The sequence below is a fragment of the Podarcis gaigeae genome, assembly GCF_964106915.1.
Source record: "Podarcis gaigeae genome assembly, chromosome: 13".
NCBI lineage: Eukaryota > Metazoa > Chordata > Lepidosauria > Squamata > Lacertidae > Podarcis > Podarcis gaigeae.
In genome coordinates this window covers 45,762,200-45,781,489 of record NC_139689.1, presented here as the reverse complement: position 1 = coordinate 45,781,489, position 19,290 = coordinate 45,762,200, and the positions used below count along the sequence as shown (strand labels likewise).

At 46.2% G+C, this 19,290-nt stretch overlaps 1 protein-coding gene across 4 annotated transcripts; it reads left to right on the top strand.

Annotated features, from left to right (window-relative positions):
- Positions 1–548: 548 nt before the first annotated feature.
- On the top strand, positions 549–18,719 carry CD8A (CD8 subunit alpha). Of its 4 annotated transcripts, none has more exons than XM_083709929.1 (7): positions 549–730; positions 1,003–1,110; positions 3,072–3,419; positions 6,991–7,074; positions 12,482–12,592; positions 16,582–16,618; positions 17,315–18,719. In XM_083709929.1, exons 2-7 carry the CDS (start codon positions 1,065–1,067, stop codon positions 17,364–17,366), a joined length of 678 nt encoding a protein of 225 aa, XP_083566055.1. In that variant the 5' UTR covers positions 549–730; positions 1,003–1,064; the 3' UTR covers positions 17,367–18,719. The 4 variants fall into 4 exon arrangements, with proteins under 4 accessions (XP_083566055.1, XP_083566056.1, XP_083566053.1 ...); XM_083709930.1 differs by having other exon boundaries at positions 583–730; positions 1,006–1,110; XM_083709927.1 differs by having other exon boundaries at positions 584–730; positions 933–1,110.
- The last annotated feature ends 571 nt before the right edge of the window (positions 18,720–19,290 follow it).

Here is a 19,290-nt window from a genome sequence, read left to right as displayed (position 1 = left end):
AACCACAGAGCCTAGGACTTGCTGATCAGAAGGTCGGTGGTTCAAATCCCCGCGACGGGGTGAGCTCCCGTTGCTCGGTCCCTGCTCCTGCCAACCTAGCAGTTCGAAAGCATGTCAAAGTTCAAGTAGATAAATAGGTACCACTCTGGCAGGAAGGTACCACTCTGGCACGGCATTTCCGTGCGCTGCTCTGGTTCGCCAGAAGCGGCTCAGTCATGCTGGCCACATGACCCGGAAGCTGTACGCCGGCTCCCTTGGCCAATAAAGCGAGATGAGCACCGCAACCCCAGAGTCTGCCACGACTGGACCTAATGGTCAGGGCTCCCTTTACCTTTACCTTTAATGTGTACATAGTGTCTGAAATGGTCTCAGTACCAGGCGCACGCCATCGCAGATTGCTCCCTTTGCCTCACACCAAGAAGTTTGCTGTACCAGTCCTCATGTTTAACATGGATGGTCAAAGGATGTTTTTGAACTGCAAATTTCCGCAACCAGCCCTGCCTAGAGTATTCCCTGTAGACAACAGCACATGTTTTTCTCACGAAGATGTCCGATAGGTGTGGTAAACTGGAAGGAAAAGGCTGAGCTCTGCTCCACTGAGCCACTCCTGGAAACTTAGAAGATGACCTCCAGATCACCTTACATTTCTTCCTTTGGTTAGCTCTCTGTTCCATCCTGTTAGGATCCTTTCTACTCTGCCAGCTTGTGTGTTCCTTTCCTCTAGAATCAGGTACTTTTATTTTTATTTTGCTCTGCCAAAGAGTGTTACTCTGCCACCACATCCTGCCCATCCAACCTAGATTATAAGCAACATGATTCTGGCATATTAATATATATGTAAGGCTTGCTCATTACACAGTGGAAGACAGAAGACAGGGGAAAATATCATCCACACTGGGCATTCTTCACGGGTCTTTTTTGTTTGCTTATAGTCAGCTTGAAAGAAGAAGCTGAGAAACTTCTCTTCAGGGGTGATACTGACATCACATCCTTTCCACTCAGCAGGTCTTGCAGCCATCAAACTCGCCTCTGTTCACTTCTGCTTTCACTGAAGAAAAGAGAAAATGGCCAGATTTTTTTCTCTCCTGTGGTCCGTCAGCCTGATACTATGTGAGTATGATACCACGGCTGTGGGTCTTTTTTACTTAAGCCACAATTGGTGAGAGGGATAGACTTTGGATGTGATTCAGGTTTGTCCAGCAAGACTTTTGGATTTGTTTTCTGTGACTACACGGTTCCCATGCTGTATCGCAAAAATTGCCCCAAATTACTGTAACTTTCCAAAGCAGCCTGCTATATCTATGCAGTATGTTATGGGATGGTGAAGGAGAAGGCTGCTGTTGAGAAAAATAAATCTACAGTCATGTGGAGTTTGTTGCATGGTTCTTTTAATTTTTGAAGGTAGGAAAAAGAACTTTTTAATAAAAAAAACCCACACCTTTTATTTGATAGAAGTGTCAAAACACCTATGTGAAAACACAGACTTTTCTTATTTAGAACATTGCAAAAAAGTGCAGTATAAAACAAAAAAAACAAATCAGATATCAAATGATACATTCTTAACTAAACATGAGAGAAAAAACATAAAATAAAATGATTATGCACCATAATAATAATAATAATAATAATAATAATAATAATAATAATTTATTATTTATACCCTGCCCATCTGGCTGAGTTACCCCAGCCACTCTGGGGAATAATCCTTGAATAATAAGAAAAGGTAATAATCAGAAAGAGGATTGCTGTAGCTTGCCAACAGGGCCATATAAATGAGAATAACGCATAGCGCATAACACATTTTGAAATGTTGTATTCCAACGGTTTATTAAATTGGCTTCATCTCTCAAAAATGTATTTGGTGCACATCCTTCCACACTCCATTTACAATGTGAGCTTAATTAGAAAGGCTGTCTCCATGCTCCTGTAATCCCATTGCCATTTGTCAGAATATTTAGAGGATTTAGGACATGTTTGTGAGATAAAATATATGTATTTTAGGCCTGAAAGTTATCCTTTATATGGTGCTCAACCATTAAAATCAATCATGACCAAGGATTACAAGGAGTTATTTATATACAGTACAGTGGTACTTCGGGTTAAGTACTTAATTCGTTCCAGAGGTCCGTTCTTAACCTGAAACTGTTCTTAACCTGAAGCACCACTTTAGCTAATGGGGCCTCCCGCTGCTGCCGCGCTGTTGCCGCGCAATTTCTGTTCTCATCCTGAAACAAAGTTCTTAACCCAAGGTATTATTTCTGGGTTAGCAGAGTCTGTAACCTGAAGCGTGAGTAACCTGAAGTGTATGTAACCCGAGGTACCACTGTACATGAATTAACACAATCAAAGCTACTTCGAAATGTAAGGAATTCTGTTAATTTTACCAAGGAAGGGGCATCCCATGATTTTTGCAAATATTCTTGTTTCAAAGGTATCTTCTTATGTTTCCAGTGACACACATAACCAAATGTGTGTTTGATATTACTGCGCTTTGGTATAAAGTTTAGACGATAAGCAAAAGGATCCATGACTACATTGTTCAGAAAGGGCCACGTGGCTTGCCCAAACATTCCCAAAATGACAATATTTCATTTTACCAATGCGAATCTAATGTGCAACCCGAAATAAAACAGAAGCCCAAGCACAGGAATTTGCAAAAAAGGGAACTGATTAACCAGAAAAGAGAACCAAATAGACCAGGTGCATTATAGAGCAAATACAGTTAATAAAATAAAACTAACAGAAGCAAATCCCTGGCTTAATGACAACCATCAGCCCCTTTGCCATATGCACAATATATTAAGAAGACAGTGTTGTTGTTTTTCAGGAGTGTATATAATGATAATTATATTCATCTTCTTATATCTTATAGTGTGGTGGTTTGTTTGATTTTTCTGTTATTTGTTTGTTTGATTGATTGTATGTTTGTTTACTTGTGTGTACGTCTGTTTTTCAGAAATTTATTTATTTTAAATTAATAAAGATATATATTTTTTTAAAAGTCTATGCTTCACAGTCTTTGCTGTCATTCCGTAAACAGTAAATAACAAAGCAGTTTCTTTGCTCTCCAGGCTGCTGGTGGCCCCAAGCCAACAGTATGGTGCGAATGAAGTTGACCGGTAACGTTCCCCAAGCCTCCAAAACTCCAGTGGAACTGAAATGTGAGACCAGCAAAATGGATGTTGGGGTGTACTGGGTCCGTCAAAACCCGGACCTCAGCACTCACTTCATCATATATATGCCTTCAAGGTCTAGAAGCCCACAAGAAACGGTCAGAGGCTACATAGCATCAAAATCTTCTGACGGTTACCTGCTAAGAATTGTCAGCTTCGGGAAGGAGTATGAGGGCATCTACTTTTGCTTTTTGTTCTACAACCAGGTGGTCTACTTCAGTTCAGGACTCAAAGTCTACCTGCCAAGTAAGTTTCATTCCAGGTGTTTAAACGCCCACGGTCAGTGGTGTGAGTTTGATACACATTCCCTGCCACACCAGCTGTTTCCCCTGCCCCCTTTTGAGAGGCGTTTTCCAGAACGTTGCTATTTTGGGGAGGGGGTGGGTGGGGTTCAATCACATCACATTTCAAGGTGTGCGGTTATAGTCGGCTGAGAGGTTTTGTGCAACAAACTCTCTTTGCCAAAAAACCGTGCTTTATGTGATAAGGAAAATGTCAGGGAAATGATGATGCTAATAATAAATAATAATAATACATTTTTATTTATACCCCCCGGCCAAGACTGGGCTCAGGGCAGCTAACACTGAATAGAAATACAGGGGGGGAATTTTTTTAAAAAACAAACAAACCCAAAAACCAAACAAAAGAAGAGTTGATTAAAATATAAGTTAGAATACAGTTTAAAATGCAGCTTAATATGTAGCCTCGTTTTAGTGGTAGCCTATAGATCAAAGCCATAAGGGGAGAAAATGTCAAATACAGTGGTACCTCGGGTTAAGTACTTAATTCGTTCCGGAGGTCTATTCTTAACCTGAAACTGTTCTTAACCTGAAGCACCACTTTAGCTAATGGGGCTTCCTGCAGCTGCCACGCCGCTGAAGCACAATTTCTGTTCTCATCCTGAAGCAAAGTTCTTAACCTGAAGCACTATTTCTGGGTTGGTGGAGTCTGTAACCTGAAGCATATGTAACCTGAAGCGTATGTAACCTGAGGTACCACTGTATTCACCAGGGCCAATTATCCATGCTGGTCCTACATGGGCCAGCAAAAAGAGCCGAGGGAAAATTTATATACAAATCCCATATAAGAGGTTCCATCAAAATAAATAAATGGGGGGGGGGAGGGTGGAACAGCTCTGTCTTGCAGGCCCTCCAGAAAAATGTCAAATCCCACAGTGCCCTGATCTCCTGTGGTAGGGCTAAATCCTCTAAATATTCTGACAATGGCAATAGGGTTACAGGAGATGGGAGGCAACCTTTCTAATTAGCCTTCCTGGAAATAAATGAGACCGAAGACCCATTAAATAGCCAGTCACCTAATCTCTCTACATCAGAATCCAGGTTGTCTCCTGTTTTAGAAAGCCTTGCTTCTCTAATCTTCTCGCCCTTGGCTATTTATCGCTCTTCATCTGGATAATCTTGAAGAGTTCTCCCGTTTCTTTCAGCCCTGCTCCCAAGGTTGCTTTCCTTTCCACCAGATACTACAGAATCGAGCCATTTCTGTCTGATTTCTGAATTTGGTAAGGTGGGCAGCAAAGATAGGTCCCCCTCCTTCCTACAAGAAATGTTCTCGTCTGGTCTAATATTATTAATAATAATTTACCACTTATATTCCACTCACCCCAACCACTCTGAGGAGCTTCCAGCACAATAAAAGCACAGCAAAATGTCAAACATGAAAAAATTCCTTGTACAGGGCTGCCTTCAAATGTCTTTGGAAAGTTGTGTAGTTATTTATCAGTTTAACATCTGATGGGAGGGCATTCCACAGGGCTGGCGCCACTACCGAGAAGACCCTCTGCCTGGTTCCCTGACACTTCACTTCTCACAGTGAAGGAACCACCAGAAGGCCCTCAGACCTGAACCTCACTGTCCGGGCTAAACAATGCGGGTGGAGGGCCAAGACCGTTTGGGTCTATAAAGGTCAGCACCGACACTTTGCATTGTGCTCAGAAACATACTGGGAGCCAATGTAGATCTTTTAGGACCGGTGTTATGTGGTCCCGGAGGCCGCTCCCAGTTACCTTTCTAGCAACTGCGTTCTGGATTAGTTGTAGTTTCTGAGTCACCTTCAAAGGCAGCCCCACATAGAGCTCATTGCAGTAGTCCAAGCGGGAGATAACCAGAGCATGTACCACTCTGGCAAGACAGTCTGTGGGCAGGTAGGGTTTCAACCAGTGTGCCAGATGGAGCAGGTAGACAGCTGCCATGGGCATAGAATTAACCTGTGCCTCCATGGACAGCCATTGTGTGAAATTCACACTTCTCTGAATTTTGCAATTCAATTCTCTGAACAATGAAAATGCATGTACTAGGATGAAATGTGTTGAATATTTTGCAGATTAGTTGCGCTGCAGAAGGCGTGCTGGGGAGACCACACATTCAAGAAACGCAGAGTAACTTTTGCTAGGTTTTAATAACAAAACAAAAACTCCTTTTACACTAAATTACAATATATCAATAAGCATAACCCATCCACCAGGGTACTGAGAGAGCTACATGCTGCTCTTTATATACCATACCCAACAGCTTAATTACCACAACTTAACAGCACCTGCTATACTGCGTCACAGCTGTAAAACTAGGTCATGTTATTTGCTCTGGCCTTTAAAGAAATACACATCTTGTGGAACAATAATGAACCTTCAAATTTAAAGAGACCGTTCAACAAAATGTGCATAAAAATGCATATATTGGTGAAACTAACATACAGTGGTACCTCGGTTTACGAACCTAATCTGTTCCGGAAGTCCGTTCTTAAACCGAAACCGTTCTTAAACTGAGGTGCGCTTTCCCTAAAGAGGCCTCCCTCCACCAGTGCCCTTCCACCGTTTAGCTTCCGTTCTTAGACCGAGGTAAAGTTCGCAAACCGGGACACTACTTCTGGTTTTGCGGAGTTCAGAAACTGAATAGTTCGTAAACAGGGCTGTTCTTAAACTGAGGTACCACTGTACAGTGGTACCTCAGGTTACAGACGCTTCAGGTTACAGACTCCGCTAACCCAGAAATAGTGCTTCAGGTTAAGAACTTTGCTTCAGGATGAGAACAGAAATCGTGCTCTGGCGGTGCGGCAGCAGCAGGAGGCCCCATTAGCTAAAGTGGTGCTTCAGGCTAAGAACAGTTTCAGGTTAAGAACAGACCTCCGGAACAAATTAAGTACTTAACCCGAGGTACCACTGTACATGTTTTGGACTAGGGGAAACTGATTTACATGAATGTCTATATTGGGAGAAGTTTGTACAAAAATGATGGTGAATTTTAATGAGCGCCTTTTAAAAATACACACGTAGCAACAGATGTACAAACGACGAGGAAAGAACTTAAGAGTGGAAAAATGAGAAACTGGGAGAAACTGAAATTGACAGGTTCGTCCATCTATAGTCCTTAGGCAGTAGGGTTGCCACCTGTCCTCTTTAGGACTGTCCCGTATTTGAATGTAAAATGCTGCATCCTGTATTGACACAGTTTTGTCCTGTATTTCAGGTCCCCTTTCCCCCGGTCCAAATGTGTTTGAAATGGAGTATGAAAGGTCATGTATTTAAGCTTTGCGAAGCCACGTACAGTTTTACAAATTGTGTGTGTTTGTGTTTGCGTGTGACAGATTTCAATCCTGTTAGGCGGCAATGGACCGTAATGGATTGCTCTGAAGTCACTTTGGCACCAGATTAAAATAATAATAATCACCCCCAACCGCCCACTATTTTGCCAGAACAAAGGTGGCAACCTTATTAGGCAGGGATTGCGGAGCCCACTTCCCAACCAAGCCCTGAGCCATTGTAAACATGTAGGAAAAGTCTTCATCTTTGTTTTCTTTACAGAGGCTACCACCATCGCACCCCAGGTTTCAACTCCCAGTGAAGGACCTACAACAACCATGGGACGTCCACATTCCACAGCCTCAGGTATGTTTCCTTCTCCCTGCTACTCATTTGGGTCATAACTGGCCCCAAAACAAGAAGTGAGTGAGAGTGAGGCCCCGAGATGTTGCTGGACCACCAACTTCCATCATCTGTCCGAACTGGCCATACTGGCAGGGGCTGATGGGAGGGGAAGTCCAACAGGGCACCGCCATTTTGGCTACCCTGGTATGTAAAAAGATATAAAGCCACTTTTATAACCAGTGCCACGTACTGCTCAGGGCATGGTCCAAAAAGCAAAGGAAGCAGGGAGATTGCTGAAACTGTATTTTTCGCTCTATAGGACGCACCGGACCATAGGATGCACCGGACCATAGGAGGGGGAGAACGGGGGGGGGGGAGCTCCCTCTCTCTGCTGAGCGCCCCTTCAGCGAAGTGGCAGGAGAAACGGAGCCCCTTCCATTTCTCCTCCCACTTCGCTGAAGGGGCGCTGCGCAGCTCTCCCTCTTCTGAAGCCAGGAGAGTCTTGCTCTCCCGGCTTCAGCAAAAGGAACCCAAAGCCTTCAGAGCGCAGTGTGAGTTCCCGCTGCGCTCCAAAGGCTTCAGGCGGCTATCCCTGAAGCCTGGAGAGTGAGAGGGGTTGGTGCACACCAACCCCCTCGGTCTCCAGGCTTCAGCGAAAGCAATGCGAAGCCAAGGAGCGCGGAGGGAGCGCTCCCTCTGCGCTTCGGAGGCTTCGCGTTGCTATCGCTGAAGCCAAGGAGCCTGCATTCGCTCCATAGGACGCACACACATTTCCCCTTAATTTTTGGAGGGGAAAAAGTGCGTCCTATAGAGAGCCAGTGTGGTGTAGTGGTTAAGAGCGGTAGTCACGTAATCTGGGGAACCGGGTTCGCGTCTCCGCTCCTCCACATGCAGCTGCTGGGTGACCTTGGGCCAGTCACACTTCTTTGAAGTCTCTCAACCCCACTCACCTCACAGAGTGTTTGTTGTGGGGGAGGAAGGGAAAGGAGATTGTTAGCCGCTTTGAGACTCCTGAAGGGGAGTGAAAGGCGGGATATCAAATCCAATTTTTATTTATTTTATTTAAAAATATGGTAACTAAGCAGGTCTGGTTAGATTCCCCGGATGCGAGAGACCATCTAGTGATCCTTGAGGCCCCCTGTGGGAGAAAGGTGGGTGGAGATGCCAAAAATTCCAATGGATCAGAAAAGGATATTTATGTATGCAACCACAGCTGCTTGGATGTTAATGGCCCAGAGAAAGAAGACAAAGTCCCTACCAGAGAAGAATGGCAGATTAAGTTAATGGATTATGCCGAAATGGCAAAAATGACCGGAAGAATCAGAAACCAGAAAGACCAAAAATTTTAATAAGGAATGGAGGAAATTTATAATTTATCTTTAAAAAAAAAATTGTAAACAGCTAAAATCGTTAATAGGATTGGAATGAAACTAGTAGTTTAATGTTGAATTTTGAATATAATGGAGATGTAAAAGATTTGAATTATTATAAAAGATGCGGGAGGAAATGGACCCACAAAGGGGAGGGGGGAAGTTCAGGAGGTGCTTTGGAATATTGTTGTTATGTTGGTTGTTGGATAATTGACTGTAAAACTTTAATCTGAAAAACTAAATAGTTTTGTTTTTAAAAAGGAAGAAAGGTGGGTGGGATGCAAATGTAGACTTGGATACAGACCACGTTAATAGATCTTAAAGGTAAAGGTAAAGGGACCCCTGACCATTAGGTCCAGTCGTGGCCTACTCTGGGGTTGCGGCGCTCATCTCGCTTTATTGGCCGAGGGAGCCGGCGTACAGCTTCCAGGTCATGTGGCTGGCATGACTAAGCCACTTCTGGCCAAGCACAGCAGTGCACGGAAACGCCGTTTACCTTCCCGCCGGACCGGTACCTATTTATCTACTTGTACTTCGTGCTTTCGAACTGCTAGGTTGGCAGGAGCAGGGACTGAGCAACAGGAGCTCACCCCGTCGCAGGGATTCGAACCGCCAACCTTCTGATCGGCAAGCCCTAGGCTCTGTAGTTTAACCCACAGCACCACCTGTGTCCCTTTAATAGATCTTGGGTACTGATAAAATTGTGAGGAATTATGGTATTTTGCTCATAATTCATTGACAGCTTAGGCCCAGCATTGTTTCTCCAAACTGGCCTCTCAGCAGAGTCAACACGCACAGCGCAGCTTTCAGTGTGTAGGAAACCAAAGCACAAAGAAGAGCAATAAATCCACACAGCATTCCAGACGTCAAGTAGAATGGTTTACTACTGGCATATCGAAGCTTAATTGTTGCAAATGAGCACAGAGTCCAGAAACATCCACCAGAGCCCTGGTGAAGGCAATCCTTAGAGTGAATCTTTCACTCTCCTTTTTTAATATACATAAATTTATTTATTTGGTTTTTCATATTAGTCCAGATGGAAAGTGTGACTGAGGGAGTGATAAGAGTCACAGTCCACATACTCTCCACTTAAATTCAGTTTCACTTCTTCCCGTTTCCCATGGAAACTGTGTAGGTCAAATGAAATCATTTCTTTGACCTTGCAGGTGGCCGGCAACTCCCAAGAACTTGCCTCATGTAGATAATTAAGATAGATAACTGTTTTCTGAGAACCAGTGACCTAATTATACAGCAATCCCGAACAAAAAAATAACTCAGGTTTCATATATTTCAGTGGGAACTACATAAATTTATTTATTTGGTTTTTCAGATTACAATTTTACAGTCACATATAGAACATACAAAATAAAAACAAGATTCCAATGATCTCCTGAACTTCCCTCCTCCCCTTTGTTGGTCCTATTGTTAATCAATTCCTCCTGCATCTTTTATGATAATCTAAATCTTTCACATCTCCATTGTGTCCCAAATTCATCCTTAAGCTACAAGTGATATTCCAATTCTACTAACAATTTTAACTGTTTACAATGGTTTTTAAGATTTTCCCCATTCCTTATTAAAACGTTGGTCTTCCTGATTTCTGATTCTTCCAGTCATTTTAGCCATTTCGGTATAAACTGTGTAGGTCAAATGACATCATTTCTTTGACCTTGCAGGTGGCGGGCAATTCCCAAGAACTCGCCTCATGTAGATGATTAAGATAGATAACCATTTTCTGAGAACAAATGACCTTGTTTTACAGCAATCCCCAACAAAACAAAAACAAAAACAGGTTTCATATATTTCAGTGGGAACTAATTTAGTCCGAATCCAACCCAGTGGCATAGCGTGGGTTGTCAGCACCCGGGGCAAGGCAAGTAATTTGCACCCCCTAACCCGTGGATTTGCGCCCCCTAATCGCCAGATGTTGCGCCCTGTGCAGCCGGCCCCCCCTGCACCCCCCACGCTACGCCACTGATCCAACCTAAAGTAAATAGCCAACCTCTGCAATAAACACACAAATTGTTCTGCAGTGCTTTGAATCTTCTCCCTCGCTGCTTTCAATATGAGAATTTCAGTAAAAGCCTTGGGGCAAGTCAGCGCTCCCCACATCCCGCCAATGAAGTGAATGGAAAGAAAAACGAAACGCTATTTTCTGCAGTATTGGCTAGAAATGATCTCAGCACAGTGATGCCTCTAATTTGGCAACACAAAAGCTATTTTTTAAGGACCATCACGAGGGGGTCAGCTCAATGGGCACAGCCTTCAAGGCTCACGGCTTAGCTGTGGGTTGGTTTTGTTTGTTTGTTTTGGTTTGGTACGTTACTTTATTTTCTGCCGTGTTGTTGTCTTACATTGTTATGAAATTGCATTTGCACTGTTGGATTTTGAGATGCCTCCCTGTTTTCTTTGCTGCACACTGCTTTGAGCACGGTTCTTTATTTGGTGGGAAAGCAGCATGTAAATAAATCATGGATTGATGGATGGATGGTGGCCAACTATTGCAACCCTGCTGCTCTGCTCATCACTGCTACTGCTTTCAGTTGTCCAAGTGAGTGAGCATGAGGCATGAGACTGGCCACTATCAGAGACTTGAGGTTAGCCACTTAGTGGTTGGAAATGGGAGAGTTGATGGACCTTGGCTTGATCCAGCAAGGCATGTTATTGCAGTGGTTTTCTCGTGCAGGTATAATTTCTTTGTAGGAAAAACTGTGCACAGCATTGATAAACAGTCATGTGTGTCAAACTCAGGTCATTATATCTTTCCATGTTTACACACATCCAAGTCCAGCAAGAATAGCCGCTTAAATGCTCACTTTCTTGTGAACTCAATTGCAAATATTGATTAGAAGTATCTTCTTTGGCGATCACTCATAGCCAAGTAAAATTGTCTTCCATAAACATGGTCTCAACCGTGAGTCCGTAAGTGACTGTGGAGGCCAATTCTGGATCCACACGTCCTTCCACAGTGGGGACATAGCTTTCTGGGCAGGTGTTGATCATGGTGAGGGTTTGCCAAACCCTCTTAGCACCTTTCTCCCTTTCGTCCTGAGTCCAAGCGTCTTCAAAGCCCATGACACCTTTGACAAAGGCTGTTCTCCAAATGGAGCGCTCACAGGCCAGTGTTTCCCAGTTGTCAGTGTTTAGTCTACATTTTTTTAGATTTGCCTTGAGAGGGTCTTTAAACCTCTTTTGTCGACCACCAGCATTACGCTTTCAATTTTTAAGTTCAGAATAAAGTAGTTGCTTTGGAAGATGATAATCAGGCATCCAAACAACATGACTAGTCCAATGAAGTTGAAGAATCATTGCTTCGACACTGGTGATATTTGCTTCTTCCAGTACACTGGCATTAGTCCGCCTGTCTTCCCAAGTGATGTGTAAAATTTTTGGAGACAGTGTTGATGAATGTACTTAAAGCTGGAGTGCTAGAATGTCCCTTACTGTGGCATTCAAGAAGGACAGTGGCTCTCCTCCATTGCAGAAGGACTTGACGATTAGAAGGTCGGCGATTCGAATCCCCACAACGGGGTGAGCTCCCATTGCTCAGTCCCTGCTCCTGCCAACCTAGCAGTTCGAAAGCACGTCAAAGTGCAAGTAGATAAATAGGTACCGCTCCGGCGGGAAGGTAAACGGCGTTTCCGTGCGCTGCTCTGGTTCGCCAGAAGCGGCTTAGTCATGCCGGCCACATGACCCGGAAGCTGTATGCCAGCTCCCTCGGCCAATAAAGCGAGATGAGCGCCACAACCCCAGAGTCGGTCACTACTGGACCTAATGGTCAGGTGTCCCTTTACCCTTTTTATACCTGCAGATGTAAAAATGTACTTAAAGCTGGAGTAATAGAATGTCCCTTACTGTGGCATTCAAGAAGGACAGTGGTCCTCCTCCATTGCAGAAGGGGTAAGCAAAGGTTGGGCACCATGCTGGCAAATGGATCACAGAATAGCACCAGGGAATGTGAGGCCCCAGTCAAAAACTGGACAGCTGTAAATCACAGGTTTGTTACTAGTTGTTGCTTTAGGATTCATTTCTGGTGTGCTCTTGTTTCTGCTGTGCAGATCCAGATGACGATGTGATGTTCCGCTGTGACCTGTACATTTGGGCCCCCTTAGCAGGTGGTTGCCTCCTTCTGCTGGTAATGTTGGTGATCACCCTGTCGGTGTGCTGTGGTAAGATAATTTCCTTTAAACTCTGTTGGATGGCAGTACTAGGGTAGTAGGTTCACTTAAAACTAGCTGGGAACTAACTCATTCAAAGGCCTTGTTTATCATGGCAGCCCTTTATAATCTCCTAGGCATTTTGTTTCATAATAACCAGGGTACTTTTTTTTTTTACAGAACATGTCTGCTTTCTCTCTTAATAACTATAGCTCTCTCATACATTGCTGGATTTGTAGGGCTCTGCAAAGGGAGGCAGCCTAGAAAACAAATCTCTCTCCATTTCTACACACACACACACACACACACCTTTTTCAGAATTCTGGTGAATTAGCAGACGTGTCCACAAATGGGTTACAGACTGATTATAAGCATTTTTAAAACGCTGGTCGAGAGTTGGGTAAATGAGTCAAGCAGCAGCAGAGATAGAACAAATTTTGTGGTGCATTGATACAAAAGTCTACTTCGAGACCTGTTTTTCACAACACCAAAATTTGCCTTTTAAAAGGCTGGATGGAACACATGAAGTGGACACCATCTTTCTGTCTATCTCACTAACTACATATACAGTATAAAATGGGCAAAGCTGGGCAAAGTTTTCAAGCCTTCAGTGAATCTCTTAGACCAGAGGTTTCCAACTTTTTTGAGTCCACGGCTCTCTTGACCAACTACATTCTTTCGGCAGCACCCCTGTGGGGCTCGGGAGCCCAGTTATGTCACCCCTTGCCTGCAGAGCTCGCAACCTCTCACTTTTTTTCAAACATCCTGTGGAGTGTTTCCTCAGCCTCCACAGTGTGGTGTAGTGGTTAAGAGCTCGTAATCTGGTGAACCGGGTTCATGTCCCCGCTCCTCCACATGCAGCTGCTGGGTGACCTTGGGCTAGTCACACTTCTTTGAAATCTCTCAGCTCCACTAACCTCACAGAATGTTTGTTGTGGGGGAGGAAGGGAAAGGAAAATGTTAGCCACTTTGAGACTCCTTCGGGTAGTGATAAAGCGGGATATCATATCCAAACAACTCCTCCGCCTTCTCTCCTCCCTCCTCTCCCTGGGAGTCCTCTGGGCAGCTGCTTCTGCTGCCCCTGGTCTCTGACCCCACTCCAAAGAGAGGTGTCTCCTCACACTGCCCCACAGGGGCCTGGGACTTGTCTGTCCATTCCCAACAGCAAGGGCGGGCAGACTAGCTGGCTGGGCTCCCTCGCCCACTTGCTTGCTTACTCCAAGGCCACCTCAGCTCCTGGGCCAGCCCCAGAGGCACCATTCACCTGAGGAGCTTGTAGCTAGGGCTGCTGCAACAAATAGCTGTGCAAGCCTTTGGAAGGCAGAGATACAAGAGGGCATCAGAGACGGGAGGGAGAGAAAGGAAGACAGAGGCCAGTGTTGCCCGCAGCACCCCTGACCATCATTCAAGGCACCCCAGGGTGCCACGGCACACTGGTTGAAAGCCACTGCCTTAGACTGATAGAAACCCCTGTCATAATGATATGAGCTGAGGCACCTAGAATCTCTTGCATGAGGAAATTCAGCAGCCGAAAGCCCTCTTCTGCCTTCCTCACTCACAGCTGGAAAAAGTGATTTTATATATACCGTATTTTTCGCCCCATAGGACACAAAAATGAAGGGGAAATGTGTGTGCGTCCTATGGGGCGAATGCAGGCTTCAGGAAGCTATCCGCAAGCCTTGGGAGCCTGGCGGGAGCTCTGGAGGCCGCCCCGTGCTTCGCGCAGATGTCCGCAAGCCTTGTGAGCCTGGCGGGAGTTGCCGCCAGGCTCGCAAGGCTTGCGGATAGCAGCCTGTTCTGGGGGCTGGAGTGGGGGGAAGCTCGGGCTTCCCCCGCCCCAGCCCCGTGGCTGGGGGGGGGAAAATAATTTTTAAAAATTTATTTCCCCCCCCCCAAAAAAAATGAGGTGCGCCCTATGGACCAGTGCACCCTCTAGGACGAAAAATATGGTACAGTGGTGCCCCGCAAGATGAACGCTTCGCAAGACGGAAAACTGCTAGACGAAAGGGTTTTCCGTTTTGGAGGCGCTTCGCAAAACGAATTTCCCTATGGGCTTCCTTCACAAGACGAAAGCCCATAGGGAAATCTCCAGGACAGCGGGGAAGCGCAGCGCGTCTTCCCCACTGTCCTCGGACCTCCTCCGAAGGCTGGCGGAGGAGCGGAGAGACCTCCTCCCCCCGCCAGGCTGCTCGGAAGGCTGGCGGTGGGGCGGAGAGACCTTCTCCCCGCGCCAGCCTTCGGATGGCTGTCCTGAAGGCTTGCGGTGGGAGGAGGGCTTTCCTCCCTACCGCCAACATTCAGAATGCTGTTCTGAATGTTGGCGGTGGGGAGGAAAAACCCTCCCCCCACCGCAAGCCCCGGGAACAGAGAAGCGCTGCGCGCCTTCCCCTCTGTTCCCGTACCTGTCCGAAGGCTGCCGGTGGGGCGGAGAGACCTCCTCCCGCCGCCAGCCTTCGGAAGGCTGCTCCCAAGGCTGGCGGCGGGAGGAGGTCTCTCCGCCCCACCAGCAGTCTTCGGAAGGCTGCTCCGAAGGCTGGCGGTGGGAGGAGGTCTCTCCGCCCCCCCCCCCGCCAGGCTTCGGAAGGCTGCTCCGAAGGCTGGCGGTGGGAGGAGGTCTCTCCGCCCCCCCCGCCAGGCTTCGGAAGGCTGCTCCGAAGGCTGGCGGCGGGAGGTCTCTCCGCCCCACCGGCAGTCTTCGGAAGGCTGTTCCGAAGGCTGGCGGTGGGAGGAGGTCTCTCCGCCCCCCCCGCCAGGCTTCGGAAGGCTGCTCCAAAGGCTGGCAGTGGGGCGGAGAGCCCTTCTCCCCCCGCCAGGCTTCGGAAGGCTGCTCCGAAGGCTGGCGGTGGGGCGGAGAGACCTTCTCCCCCCGCCAGGCTTCGGAAGGCTCCTCCGAAGGCTGGCGGTGGGGCGGTGGGGCGGAGAGACCTACTCCCCCCGCCAGGCTTCGGATGGCTGTCCTGAAGGCTTGCGGTGGGAGGAGGGTTTTCCTTCCCACCGCCAACATTCAGAATGCTGTTCTGAATGTTGGCGGTGGGGAGGAAAAACCCTCCTCCCACCGCAAGCCCCAAGAACTTCCCCTCTGTTCCCGTACCTATCCTGAAGGCTTGCGGTGGGGAGAAAAGCCCTTCTCCGCACCGCCAGCCTGGCAAGCGGTCTCCATAGGAACGCATTAATTGATTTTCAATGCATTCCTATGGGAAACCGTGCTTCGCAAGACGAAAAACTCGCAAGAAGAAAAAACTTGCGGAACAAATTAATTTCGTCTTGCGAGGCACCACTGTACATATGGCTCAAAAATACAAAATTAAGAGGTCACGAAGCACTGCATCATTTTAAATATACTAATATTTAAAATATGGACTACTGCAATGCGCTGTACATGGGGCTATCTTTGAAGGCGACTCGCAAAATGCAATTAATCCAGAATGCGGCAGCTAGACTGGTGACTGGGAGCAGCCGCCGAGACCACATAACACCGGTCCTGAAAGACCTACATTGGCTCCCAGTACATTTCTGGGCACAATTCAAAGTGTTGGTGCTGACCTTTGAAGCTCTAAACAGCCTTGGTCTAGTATACCTGAAGGAGCGTCTCCACCCCCATCGTTCAACCCAGACACTGAGGTCCAGCTCCAAGGGCCTTCTGGCGGTTCCCTCCCTGCAAGAAGTGACGCTACAGGGAACCAGGCAGAGGGCCTTCTTGGTGGTGGCACCCGCCCTGTGGAATGCCCTCCCAGCAGATGTCAAGGCAATAAACAACTATTTTACTTTTAAAAGAAAACTGAAGGCGGCCCTGTTTAGGGAAGTTTTTAATGTCTGATGCTGTATAGTTTTTAATATTCGATTGGAAGCCGCCCAGAGTAGCTGGGGAAACCCAGTCAGATAGGTGGGGTATAAAGAAATATTATTATTATTATTATTATTATTATTATTATTATTATTATTATTATTATATTAATAAAATAACTTGTACGTTTCTCTCCCCCTTCCCAAATGAATTGAAGACCCAAGGAGGCGGCGACGGCGTTGTAGATGTAAAAAGTGAGTCCTCTCCAATCAGGCATCCTGTCACATTAAATACACAATGCAATTCTAAGCACCCTTGCGATGGATGTGTGAGAAGCTTGGTTCACTTCGCACTTAAAGGGGAACTTACCAAATTCACATTTTCCGAAGCAATATGCAAAGTGAAGCACTGTTCCTCTTTGAAATTCACACTTACCTGAATTTTGCGATGCAGCTCTTCAGCTAGGTATTCTGCACAAAAAATGCATATACAGTGGTTCCTCAGGTTACATACGCTTCAGGTTACAGACTCCGCTAACCCAGAAATAGTGCTTCAGGTTAAGAACTTTGCTTCAGGATAAGAACAGAAATCGGGCTCCGGCGGCGCGGCAGCAGCAGGAGGCCCCATTAGCTAAAGTGGTGCTTCAGATTAAGAACAGTTTCAGGTTAAGAACGGACCTCCAGAACGAATTAAGTACTTAACCCAAGGTACCACTGTACTACAAATAAGTAGATAAATCATTGCATACCTTGACAGGAATTGCAGCTCCTAAATTTTCAGTGACTGGATGCTAACTTTTGGCACTGGCAAGATAAAGACCCAGATACAGTACGAGGCTTGTTAGGCCAGTGTATGGAAACTAATGCTGCCCTTTCACCAAACTCGTTTGCCGAATCGTGTCAAGACTTTGTCATATGCTTACTGACGTCTTTGCTCCCTCTTCTTTCTAGGCCTCTGAATGGAACCAATGGGACAGTCGCTACGTCACGCTTGATCAAATAGGACATTTCAGCCAGATTTTCCCATTGCATTCTCACTGCATCATACCTTCCAACCTTGCCAGACAGACTCTTGAATGCTCATAATGGCTCTGTGCTCCCATCCCAAGGAGGAATGGCTTTGCAGGAAAATCTTATCCACCTGCTGTATGTATGTTGGGAGAATTTACTTTGCCTTGACCTATCTTGCACTAGGAAACTGCAACAGTTTAAGGTGGAGTTCTTAAATAGATCTTCATCTCACAAACTTTGGCTGTCCTCCTTATAGAAAAGCTGCAAAGATGTTCAGCCAAATTTACTGCCTGAATAGTCAGCGTTAAAGGGAAGGAAAATGGAGCAACAGACTGCTCCTTAGGATCTGTGCAGGTGCATTTATATACATTTTCATACTAGACTTTTTGCAGCTGTCCCTTTAGATCTTTGACACCTAGCGACTTGGGAGGGAGGGTTGAAACCCAAAGAACTCTGACGCATGCCTGTGTATACTAAGAAAATGTTGAAATGCCCTCTCTCCCCAAACATCTCTCCCAAAGACTAAGTCCAGACAGTGTGTGTTAGCACCGCTGTAAACCACCAGAATGCCTATATTTTGCAAATCCAATTGGAAACACACATAAACGTAATAGGCCATATAGTAACAAACGCAAAGTTATTTTCTAGAACTACTTCTCAAAATTAGATACTTCTCAAGTGGTATGTAATTTTTGAGTAGTTCTAGTAAAAAACTTTGTGTTTGTTACTATAAAGGTAAAGGGACCCCTGACCATGAGGTCCAGTCGTGACCGACTCTGGGGTTGCGGCACTCATCTTGCTTTATTGGCCGAGGGAACCGGCGTACAGCTTCCGGGTCATGTGGCCAGCAGGACTAAGCCGCTTCTGGCAAACCAGAGCAGCGCACGGAAACGCCGTTTACCTTCCCACCGGAGCAGTACCTATTTATCTACTTGCACTTTGTGCTTTTGAACTGCTAGGTTGGCAGGAACAGGGACTGAGCAACGGGAGCTCACCCTGTCGCAGGGATTCGAACCGCGACCTTCTGATCGGCAAGTCCTAGGCTCTGTGGTTTAACCCACAGCGCCACCTGCATCCCAGCATTTGTTACTATACAGCCTATTAAATTTACATGTGTTAGCACCGCTGGGCACCAGAAAACAGGAAGTATACCTGGCAAATAGGGACAGCTGGAGTCTGCAGTACAAGCGAAACCACGTAACATTTCCTGTCCTCCTCTTTTGTGCTTTGCCATCCACAAGCAAACCGCAGGAGCATCGCTATGGTTGAGGTGTGCAACGTTTCCCGCATCCCTTTGTTCTACAACATTAAAAATAAAGCCTGAGAATTTCTTTTCGTCATAAAATCAAGTGTCCTCTACAATGTAACTGCTTCAGAACCACAACCATGAACTAAAAAGCAAAACTTTGGGCAGAGGGAAGAAAGAATAAGTGGTGTTTATTCCGCTTGTGGGCGTCTCATGGACACAGAGTTGGTCGCTGTGGGCTGGACTAGGTGGGTCATTGGTCTGAGACTGCAGGCTCTCTTTAGGTCTATCCAGTGGGTTTTTTTTTCCGCAGCCGGAGAGCAGTTTTGGCAACTCAGGTGAGCACCATAGCAGGCCAGCACTCCCCCTTCCCTACCCGTTTCTTGCCTTTACATACCGTATTTTTCGCTCTATACGATGCACCAGACCATCAGACACACCTAGTTTTTGGAGGAGGAAAACAAGAAAAAAAATATTCTGAATCTCAGAAGCCAGAACAACAGGAATCGCTGCACAGTGAAAGCAGCGATCCCTCTTGCTGTTCTGGCTTCTGGGATAGCTGCGCAGCCTGCATTCGCTCCATAAGACGCACACACATTTCCCCTTACTTTTTAGGAGGGGAAAAGTGAGTCGTATAGAGCAAAAAGTACGGTACTTCTGAGAAGCCCAA

Coding starts and splice junctions, on each gene's coding strand:
- CD8A (XM_083709929.1), top strand. CDS start 1,065: ATGGCCAGATTTTTTTCTCTCCTGTGGTCCGTCAGCCTGATACTAT. Junction 3,420..6,990: donor ACTCAAAGTCTACCTGCCAA/GTAAGTTTCATT, acceptor TTTTCTTTACAG/AGGCTACCACCATCGCACCC. Junction 16,619..17,314: donor CGGCGTTGTAGATGTAAAAA/GTGAGTCCTCTC, acceptor TCTTCTTTCTAG/GCCTCTGAATGGAACCAATG.